Genomic DNA, 11,523 nt, shown 5'->3' on the forward strand with positions numbered 1-11,523 from the left:
TCCTGATGTAGTCATGCATGTGATCTGGTTCCTGTCTGTGGTTAATTTCACATACTAAGAGGGAAGCTACTGAACTCAGGAATAAAATAATTACAGACTTCCATAACCTACTGAAGCTAGAGTCTCCCAATGGAAGGCCTCGCTTAAACTGTGGGGGAAACGTCATTGTCAGTACTGTCTAAACCCTCTTTTGAGGTGTCTTTAACTTCAAATTTTCCTGTCTGATGTTCACTCCTGTCTCTGCGAGTGTCACACTCGTTACCTTCGCTGCTGCACAGTGAGTGAGGTGGTGTCAAGTAGCTCCAGGTTTACCTTTCACCTTTACTGCATGTGAGGTTGCCAATACTACCTCCCATGGACCGGTCCACCTTGGTTCACTCCACCTGCGCTCATGGACTCTTATCCACACCAGACTGCCTGGTGACACATCAGCCTGCTTCCTTTCGTCAGCTGCTGCTTCTGCGTTTGTCACCTGAGAAAACAACACTCGGCTCATGTTAGTTCGAGCTCCCGTATATTTCTCAATTTCTAGAGTTAGCAAGTCTAGTTGTGGTTTATCATGACGTTATTAAATCTCAAAATTTGTGAGTAGCACCTTTACTGAAAACGATTCTAAATGTGGATCTACAACACCTTACCATATCCCCCCTTCACCTCGATATCTCTGCTGTAAGGGATCACATGGCAACCATCTATGTATCTTGCCTATACAGTGAACCCCCCCATGGTCCTGGTGACAGCATGGGCATCTGTTGATGTCTCACGGGAGGAGGTCCAGCTGGACCTGGTCGTAGGTACTGCTGATGTTGTGGTGGGAACGGAGCATGTTGTGGTGCTGCACTGATCTGTCTTCCTCTCCTTTTATGTGGGCAATCTCTTACCCAATGACCTTCTCTCCCACATACGTAGCACACTCCTTTACTTACAAGACCCCCACGCCCCCCTTTATCGTTACCTCTCCCTCTGTTGGATGCACCACTTCTGCATCGTGGTGGGGGCTGATTGTACACCACCGTGGGGGCTGGTACTGCTAGATTTTGTTGCTGCTGGGCTTCTGCTGCTATCATCTGTTTCTTGGCCTGAACTTTTCTATTTAATTCTCTGTCGACCTCTGCTACTTGCAGTTTCAGCAGTCGCCGCTGCATGCTCTTTATATCCTCGTCTTCTTTACTTTCTGCTCGTCTTTCCTCTATCTGCTGTTGCAAATCTTTTCTAATGCGTTCTACTTCTGTTACTTCACATTTTAGTCTTCTTACCAGTGCTCCTACTTCCTTACTCTGCTTCTTTAATGTAAACATTATGCAGCCTAGGAGTATTCAAATGTGTGTATTAAATGTGCATGCTTGTCATCACCTGAATCAAAGTCAACTCACCCTCTGTGCTGTATGGCGTGTGGCCGTTGACTCCAAAACTGGGATCCACTGCTCCACTTCCCAGATCTGGACCCACTCAGCCACGCACCTTGACTAAAACAAACACAGAACTGCCAAAAGTTCAGCAGTAAATGTTAGCATACGTCTGTAGTGTAAGAGAGGTCAACGATCTCTCAAATATGTTGCGCCGTCCGTGTCAAAATTGATTCTTAGGAACTGTGTAAATTAGTAAATGTACCAAAATTAGTCAATACTGGATATGTGAAGGAATCTCGAATCCAAAATTGAAGCTAGAATTCCGAAATCAAACTCAACATCTAAATCAGAATCACGATCACAATCCAGTTCCAAATCAGAATTCGAAAGGTTTAAAATTGGAAGTAAAATGAAATTAAAAAACAATGAATAATTAATCAATTAAATATTAAATTCAACTTTAAAATCAATAACTGTGTTCAAGATATTCAATCAGAAATACCAAGGCAAGTCAAACTGTTGAACTGCACTTACACTCTGGTCTGCACAAGAATGAATCACAATTAAGTTCAAGAATTGAAGAACAACTGAAACCATTAATCTTTGTTAAAATGCTGAATTAAAACCAAAGTCAACAACTAAAGTTATAATGCTTAATTAAAACTAAGGTCAGGATATGAGCTCACAGCTCTTAGACAATGAATCTCTGAAAATTCAGATTCTAAACACTTCTTTACGGTTACCTGCAGTTAGTCCTTCTTCTGTTTAATTGTTTTTAAATCTCCTTTTCTTTTGCCTTATGTTCTGATGCTTTTAATGGTTTTATGTGAAGCACTTTGAAATGTGCTATATAAATAAACTTGCCTTGCCGTCTGCGCCGAACCGGAAGTTGTTCTGCGCCAAACCGGAAGTTGTCATGAAACCGGCTTTTTTGTACAGATATGCTAACCGCAATGCTAACGAAAAAAACGGAGCTTCTAATACAGCGTACGCACACACAAGTATCACCAAAATCCCACACTTTAATTCCACTCATACGCCTTCTGTCTCCTCTCTCAATCCAGCCGTTATTTTATTTTATAAGCACTTATTTTACATACAGCGTACCGCAACGCCGGAGCTACACGTAGCTAGCGTTAGCTCCCCACAGCGCGGTCATGCAATATCAATCATTTTAAACGTATTTCCACGCTGCTAAAACACAGACTAGTCACACGTATTATTGGACTTATTTATTCATCAGTTTAAACGTATTTCCACGCTGCTAAAACACAGACTAGTCACACGTATTATCGGACTTATTGTCCGGTTTTTTTTCCCTTAAACCTCCGGTTAACCGGCTTTTAGCTTCTCCAGACCCGAGGTCATTGTTACGTTTGATCACGAGTTATACACTTCCAGCGTCACCCACTCGCCCAGTCCGCCTAGCACCGCCAAAAGCCGTTATTCTACGTATTCTGAATCATCCACACGACCCTCTAATTATACATTCACAGCCAAAACAAGCGAGTGTGTCTTTCCTGAAGTCTGCGCCTCAGAAGCTAACTCCCGCTAGCCTAGCTACGCTACACAGCGTACGCTTTCAAGACCCGAAAATTCATGCACGAGACCCGCAAAGGGTTGCAAGCCAAAGCCGGAATGCCACGAAATCTCAGTCCGCCAAGTTACATACCTGCTTTTGAACAGTTGTCAGCACAAACCCAGCCATGCACCCCAGAGCCGGAGGATCTCAGAGCGATGCAAAGCTAGCCCGCTCTAGCTAATCAACTGCTTGGTACAAATGTGATGATTTAATTACTTACACAGCGCTGTCCGTCTTTAATTAATTCTTAGGATCCTTATACTCTTGACTAATCCCTTAAGTTCATCATACTTCAGACAGCAAATCGTACTTACCTCAGTGGACATGGCCTCCCTCGTTGGAACGTACCCACCGGCAACGTAGCGTTAGCCGTTAGCAGCGCTTAGCCAAGCAGAGATTCCCCTAAGATCCTAATAGCTAACTCACAGATTTCATGAAACGGCTCTGCCGACCGATATTGTGGGCCCAGGATTGTCTGCTTGACTACCGCCGCCGTCAGCACACACAGCGAGGCCGGCAAGACTGTCCCATCTGGGGTTCGCCAAATTTGTTAAGATAGTATTTTTTACCTCATAACAAAGGGGAGGCCGAGCCAGCCATGTGGCCGGCTTTGTGCCGTCGACACACACGCTGCGATAATAACGCTACCCAAACTGGTTTACAATTATAAGGAATTTAATTCCACTGATGTAAGTACATTTACAGTTATACATTGGAGTGTACACTCCTATGACATATTAAAACAATAAAACCCCATTTGCAAAAAACCTCGCTCGGCTCCTCCGGTGAAAACACATCCGTCCTCCGAGAGCCATGACACGAGAGAGGAAAAAGGCTTAAATTAAACCTCCCACATCTGTTCGATAACACCTCCTCTCCATTTATCTCGATTCCTATTGGCTAACTTCCAGGAGTGTATTCGGCTGTCTGCCCCTGAGTCTAACACATTCAATGACTGTCAGTTACGTTTTAAACCCTTCTATAATAATCCTTCAAAATAAAAGTTATACTTCTGCACTTGGCAGAAGTTTCATGCTTATGTTTATCTTAATTATGCATTCTCAAAACCCTTATGATTATGACTAACTATGAATTATTAATTATGAATTATTAAACACTTTTATTATATCTACTAACTACAGTTTTTTACTCAAATTTCTTACAGTCACTTAATCTATTTGAATGAAATATTTATATTTGTAGCTCTTCTGTAGGCAAGGAGTTTTGTTTTGCCTTTCAAACAGGAAATTCTAAATGATTTACATAAGATGTACAAGTTAAAATGGAATAAAGTTACATAAAAGTACAAAACATAATTGACTAGAAATACAGTTACATAAGCTCAATTATGAAAAAAAACTGGATGCTGAAAGTGAACATGCTTTTGTTTTTTTATTTGAGAAACATAAGTGAACAACATATTTTTTATAGTAAATTATAAATAACATTTTATGGTTTGGTTTTCCATTGATTGTTAAATCAATGGAAAGTGCACTATTTGCCTTTTCATCATCGCTACTTGTGACGCTCACTTTGTTCCACGGGCTCCACCGGCGCACAGCTCGCGCTGAGTAGCTGAGATGAATCGGGGCTTTTAATTGTGTTTCTTCCGCTCTGAATAACTGCAGGCCGAGGAGACGAGCGGACCGCGGGCCAGTTCTTTCCTCGGTCTGTGTGCACACTCGGACGACAGTAGGGGGCGATTACAGACCATTAAGCCCCCCGTTTCTTTTGTGCTCCTTTTTTTTTTTTTTTTCAAACGCCTCGCGGGACTGCTGATCGGCCGCGCGCACGCACGCGGGTTCTGCAGAATCCATGCAGCTCCTCCTCGAGGGGGTCGCGGTGACTGAGAGCCCCCACCCCCTCGTCTCTCTTTCTGTCTCCCCCCGGCTCCTCTTGCGCCCGCCCCGGCACCGATTGTTGACAAAAGACTCCGCGAGACGGAGCGACGGAGCCCGGTACTGGTGAGCAGATCTTCCCGTTAACTTGACTTCTATCGCTGGTAACAGTTAAAGGAGATCGGGGCGACGTGGGTAGGGGTGGGGGGGCACGAGGACTCTTCCGTTTCTAGAAAACCGTGAGTCACAACGGGCTGCTTTGTGTCCGGAGCAGATTTAGCCCCAACGTTAGCCGTAGTAACCGTAGTAACACGGCCCCGTGTGATCCGGTATCATATGATGCTCATTTCTGTCTGTAGCCCGGGGCACGTTATGACAGCCTTCCGTCTCTCTTTGTGCCTTTGTGTGTCCCCTTTCCGGAAGGTGTGGCCGAGGTGATTCGGTTGTCGGTGGTCGGACCGCAGCAGGCCGGTGTGAAGTGGACGCCCCCCCCAATTCCTCTCCTCTCCTCGCGATTGGTATTTACCGACAAAACCAGCGGCCAGGATGGGTCACTCGCTGTGAGTCGAAGGGTCACACCAGCGTTACAGGAGGAGGAGGCGGCTGCCTTGGGCAGGTCTATTCAGCCGGGAATGGTGTGATCTGAGGCGGCCAGGCAGTCTGGATCTGACCGGGGACCCGTCATTCCCCCGGAGCCTCCGCGGCTCCAAGCCGCGTCCTGAGCCTTCCAAGATGGGGAAGTGCGACGGAAGATGCACGCTGCTGGTGATATGTTCACTGCAGTTGGTAAGTGTGTGTTTGTTTGTGTGGTCTCTCTCTCTCACTGTGTGTGTGTGTGTGTGTGTGTGTGCGTGTGTGTGCACGGTCAAAGCTGGCTCTTCTCACTCACCATGATGATATAATTAGAGCAGCGTGCTGCAGACACACACACACACACACACACACACACACACACACACACACACACACACACACACACACACACACACACACACACATTGTAATCAGTTTTTGTCCAGCCTTTCTGTACAGTCACACTAAAAAATCTTTGAGCTGGCAGCTGCTGGGGTGCCATGCTACATTACAGGCCAGGGTGTGTGTGTGTGTGTGTCTTTGAAGCTGAGGGAGCAGGGCAGGGGGTGTTCTTTTGGTGTCAGGGTGGCCTGTCTGTCTTGAGAGGGGTGATGGCCCCATCCTGATAAAACTGTTCCCCATCTGGTCTCCATTCTGTACTTAAAGTGAACTGCTCATTGTGCCTACAAATAGATCGAGACTCTCCCAGTAAAATGTAATAAGTGTGTAATATGAGACGGTATCAGCTATTCCTGTAGTGAGACCGATGGACCACAGCGCTGTGAGGGATAGTTTATCCAGGCTATTGTTCGCTGGGCTGATGAGTTGTTGTTGTGTGGCAGAGGGGATTCGGGACCATAGATTCTCATTAGTTTGGGGGGGGGGGCTATTAGGGGGGTGCTCCTCTTTTACAGTCACTGGACTGGCTATGGTGCTCCAGGCAGTTACCATGGAAACAACTGCGGCAGACCTATGCATGTGTCCCTGTCTGTGTGTGTGTGTGTGTGTGTGTGAAACCATAATCACTTGTGTGTGTGTGTGTGTGTGTGTGTGTGGTGTTTCCATGTATGTTGTCCTCGGTTGTGTGTATGTATGTTTTTTTCCTCTAATGTGTGTGTATGACCCCTCCTTGTCCCCTATAGGTGGCAGCCCTTCAGAGGCAGGTGTTTGATTTCCTGGGCTACCAATGGGCTCCCATCCTGGCCAACTTCCTGCACATCATGGCCGTCATCCTGGGCATGTTTGGCACCGTGCAGTTTCGCTTCAGATACCTTATCTTTGTGAGTATAGCCCTCGCCATCTGGTGACGCTCCTGTTTACTTTACGTTGACACCGCGTGAGTGTGAGACACTGACATGTTGCTCTGTTCCTCAGTATGCAGTGTGGCTGGTCCTTTGGGTGGGTTGGAACTCCTTCATTATCTGTTTCTACCTGGAAGTAGGAAACCTGTCTCAGGTGAGTTCTTCCCTCAGAGTACTTATTACTTCTCCACTTGTTTCATTTGAATACTTTATGTTAAATTAAACAGTTAATTAAACCCTAGTTTTGTGTTGCAGAAATATGTTTTTTTTCCTGCTTTCCTCTTTGCAAGTGACCCCCAATATTCACCTATAGTGACCCCTTAATGGGGCCCTGACCCCCGCATTGGGAACCCCTGATTTAAATCATGTATCGTACTAAAATGTTAAACAATCTTTGGTTCCAGCTTCTTAAATCAGAGGATTAGCAGCTTTAGATTAAGCTCTGACATTTTGACATTTAATCAAAAATCAAAACCGACTGATGAATCAACAGTGAGAATAATCGTACGTGTTTATTTGTGTTTTTAGGACCGGGACTTCCTTATGACGTTCAACACGTCTCTTCATCGCTCGTGGTGGATGGAGCATGGTCCTGGTTGCCTGGTAACGCCAGTGCTGGACTCTCGCATGGCCCCTGACGACCATCATGTCATCACTGTCTCTGGGTGTCTGCTGGACTACCAGTACATAGAGGTGTTAAGTTCAGCCATCCAGGTCCTGTTGGCTGTACGTGTCTAACACACACACACACACACACACACACACACACATACATGCACACACACGCACATACAGATTATTATAAACTGCGTTAGTTTTACATCAACACACAAACTAAAATGTTCTAAACATTGTTTAAAATGTGTCTTTGTTAGTTTGCTGACCTTCGACCTACAGACACTCTTTAGTCAGCAGTGACTCAGCCTGTTCAGCAACAATCACCTAATGCCTGACCGTCTCTTCTCTTCCAGCTCTTTGGCTTTGTATACGCCTGCTACGTGAGCAAAGTCTTCCAGGATGACGAGGACAGCTGTGAGTGCTTTTTTCTTCTCCTAAAAGCTTGTTGATCTTATTCCAGCGCCTTGTTCGGGCCGATCAGGTTCACTGGTGTCACGCTGTTGAGAGGGCTTTTGTGTTAGCGATCCACGTCTTTGGACGTGAGTGCTGTTAGCTTATTGTCTTCTCCTGCACGAGTCATGTCGGGCGATATCACCGCAGAGGATTCCCCTCTGGGTGATCCGAGCGCTCTATCTGTGAGGGCAGCATTAAGAGACGTCTGCCAGAAGATTCCCTCTGTCAAGAGTGCCAAGCGGGTGCTTGTCTGTGCGCTCGGGTGTGCCATCTGTGTGTCTGATTGGTTCTTCTCCTCGTGTGTTTCACTGTCACTCAGCAGAGGTAATTAAGTCCGGTAGTTAGAATATGACATCATGAGCTTGATTTTATGTAACGTAAGAGTCATGCTGTGTCTGTGACGTCTGAACAGCTCAATGGTCATTATTCTATGCATATAATAACATAGAAGTGATGATAAGATAGAAATGACAGTATATTCTTTGCTGCATTAATAATATTTAACACAATTTTTTCTTTTATCTATGTGTCTCAGAACCATGAGCACAAGGTATCGAGCACAAACAGAACCTACAATCATTACAAAACGATGGCAGTTACATAGATACTAAGTAGGATATTTAACATTATAAGAAATAAACTTTTGGGCGGCAAACTATGGATCGTAAACAACGTTTCTAAATGAAATCAAACACATCTTAAGCCTTTATGTTCCGCAGTGTCTTCCTTTTATTGGCCAATATGTCCACCTGATACCAGTACATCCAGAATAAACTAATAATAGCCAATATTTCAAAGAAAGAAAGAAATACAATACAACCTCACAGGAGTAATTTGATTCAAATGGGAGTTCTTGCATCTTTCAGCCGGCACCTCATAAGTTTGTTCCTCAGAATCGATTGAGAGAGTTTAGAATAATGTATCAGTGACAGAGAAGCAGTGAGAGAGACGATGTATCGGTTCGCCTATGCAGATTCTTTACAGTGTAATAAAGGTGTACTGAAAGCATTGCGATACCTCTCACGTCAAAGGAGAATCGGATCTTGAAATACAACACTTAAAAAATGAACAAATGCAGGTTTAAGGGAAAGGGGAATGATGTCATCCCTTCTCTTTCTTTCTCCTTTTGAAGTTGACTTCATCGGTGGCTTTGACTCGTACGGCTACCAGCCGCCTCAGAAGTCCTCCCATCTGCAACTGCAGCCTCTTTACACGTGAGTGACAAAGACTACATTCTCCATGTTCTTCTACTTTTTGATCTAATTGTTTTCAGGGTTACTCCAGCTAAAGAGCGTTGCACATTTAAAAAAAATTTGAGGCAGATTGAAATCAAAGATATGCAAACTTTTAATCCCTGGTGTGGATCAGGCTCCAGAAACACTGCATCCTACATTTCCCAGAATGCAACTCTTAATAAGCCATCATAAATGAACATTTCTTTAAGACCCCACACTCAGTTTGTAATGCAAATTCTCAAGCACAAGCTGAGATAACCCTAGTGACATTATCAGGGCTATTTCTTCAAACACCCTCCAGAGCCACAGAAGACATAATGTTTCCTGTAGATCAGACTTCATGTGTAGAATCAGTGCAGTGCCCCTTTCATGCTCAAACTATACCGTAACATTGATTGTCTTGTCGGTGTGAATTCCCCTGGTCTCCTCCTCTCTGCGTCACAGGGCTGGTTAACTGCTGGTAGCGCCCCCTTCAGGACAAACGCTGACGCTGTCACAGTGGATGGAAAGCGGTGGTTGCCTCAATTACACTCACTCTGTGTGTCACAGTTTACCGGAGGAATGGACTTACCCCACCCAGCGGGAGAGACGTCTGTGCGTGTGTGCAAGTGTGCTTGTGTCTGAGAAAGAGAAACGCAGCCCTGAATAGAATGTACAGAGCTCAGGGAAGAACCAGCATGTCAGGGGGTGCGAGACGATGGAGGAGGAGGAGGAGGAGGAGGAGGAAAGAAGATGCAGAGAACAAGAGCTGGGGACACCTCTGTCAATTCACAGAAGACACACTTCACTAAACTGCCAGCTCTCAACGCTCCAACAAGTGTGTGTGTGTGTGTGTGTGTGTTTGTGTATGTGTGTGTTTGGGGGGGGGCGGGGTCACAAAATAAATGGAGGCACGGCTCGTACCTGTTGTCGTTTTAGAATGTGGTGATGTCGAACTAGAGCAGTCTTACGATTCCCATCCCCAGAGCCATCTGTCCTTCCTCCCATGCCGTTAAAACCCCTGTTTGAGTTCAAACCTTTCGACATTGCCGACCTGGCCGGCTGAGATAGTGGAACAACAGGTGGAACAGAAAGGATGAACCGCGTAAAGGATCAGGCCGGCCATGTTTTCATACATTTTATGATTCACCACAACCAACAAATGCGTTCATGCGTCTCTTGAAACTGTCCAACTTTACCAGCTTGTGTCTCTCAAGCCCAAAACAATTAGTTCAAAAAGAGTCACAGAAATGTACTTATGTAGAGATGTACTACATCGGAATGAAGGAACGCGTCAACCAGTGCAACTGTGTGGCTCATGGATGTGTTTTTATTATTTTTTGAAGTTTTGGACAGAAATGCATTTCACTGAGGAATGAGATGTATCAGGATTTGACTACACAAACAATTACTGTTGGATTAATAAATTGTTCAATTTGGTCTTTTCATGTGATTTTGTGGGCAATAATGAAAATGTAGAATATAACCAGACATCCCTAAAAGTTCTGTTGGTTGGGGGGTTACATTGTGGGGGGGGGGGGGGGATGGGTTCACATCAAAGGTTTACTTCATACCTGTTTCTCTTCTCTCTTCCCATCTGCAGCTAATTCTCCGTATCTTATTTCTCAAAAACTACATTCACCTCAAGGAGATGAACATAATATCATAATCAGTCGTTTTTGTTGACGTAATCGGAGATAGGAGGGGAAAAGGGAGACAGGTATGAGGTGAAGAGACCTTACTGGATGTAAGGAGACATTTGAAATAATAAATACACACTTTCTACATTAAATATTACCTCTGTTGTCATCTGTAGTCATATTTGTGTCACTGAGCTTTACTAAAGGTTTAATAAAATGAGTGCTTTCGTTCCTAATTTTGATTACATTATATTAATATCTGGATTATGGGGAACAGAATGATGATTTTTGCCAGATTAGTTTAGAAGATTATTTAAAAACACGCACTCTGGTGAGCTGATGTTGTACAATGAGGATTTTGTTTGTGAAAACAAAATGATACATTTGTATCGAAAGACAGCCCAACATTACACAAATAACACTATGATACTCATAAATGCACTTATATTATGAGCTCACTCTTGACCCTTTCATCTAAGATCATTTTAATGCTGTTAATTAAGTTAATGTTCCGATTGTCAAAATAATTTCATAGAGTGGTCATCCACTATGAGAAAAATAGCACTGTGTTATTCATAAAGTTACTCTTTGTTTGTTTATTGTTTCTGATGTAACATTTTTGTGTATTCGTATTTTACAAAGGGTTGACTGTGTAAAAGGAAAATATCACATGGCCAATACAGCAAAAAACAACCTTAAAGAAGTGGGATAGTGCATGTTGGTGATTTATTATTTCAGAAATTGCAATTAAGATTGAGGAACTTCGAAGTACAATAAGAACTGTGACTTTATATATGCATGCTTTATATGTATGCACTTTAGGCTTTTTAATCCAATATGACAGGACCACACAAGTGTTCAGGAGCCTGTCCTAAATATTTCTATATGATTACCATAGATTTTCTTAGGCCTACCACACTCTAGGTGCATTACGTCACCCTCACACAGGATTGGG

At 44.0% G+C, this 11,523-nt stretch overlaps 1 protein-coding gene across 2 annotated transcripts; it reads left to right on the top strand.

Annotated features, from left to right (window-relative positions):
• Nucleotides 1–4,754: 4,754 nt before the first annotated feature.
• nkain1 (sodium/potassium transporting ATPase interacting 1) lies at nucleotides 4,755–10,367 on the top strand (the record flags this gene model as incomplete). 2 transcript variants are annotated; one of them, XM_079287593.1, is made up of 8 exons in its annotated part: nucleotides 4,755–4,895; nucleotides 5,193–5,555; nucleotides 6,485–6,622; nucleotides 6,717–6,797; nucleotides 7,172–7,369; nucleotides 7,615–7,675; nucleotides 8,847–8,928; nucleotides 9,394–10,367. In XM_079287593.1, exons 2-8 carry the CDS (start codon nucleotides 5,502–5,504, stop codon nucleotides 9,401–9,403), a joined length of 624 nt encoding a protein of 207 aa, XP_079143719.1. In that variant the 5' UTR covers nucleotides 4,755–4,895; nucleotides 5,193–5,501. The 2 variants fall into 2 exon arrangements, with proteins under 2 accessions (XP_079143719.1, XP_079143720.1); XM_079287594.1 differs by lacking the exon at nucleotides 9,394–10,367 and having other exon boundaries at nucleotides 8,847–8,932.
• Between the last annotated feature and the right edge of the window lie 1,156 nt (nucleotides 10,368–11,523).

This window comes from Melanostigma gelatinosum (assembly GCF_949748355.1).
Source record: "Melanostigma gelatinosum genome assembly, chromosome: 17".
NCBI classification, from domain to species: domain Eukaryota; kingdom Metazoa; phylum Chordata; class Actinopteri; order Perciformes; family Zoarcidae; genus Melanostigma; species Melanostigma gelatinosum.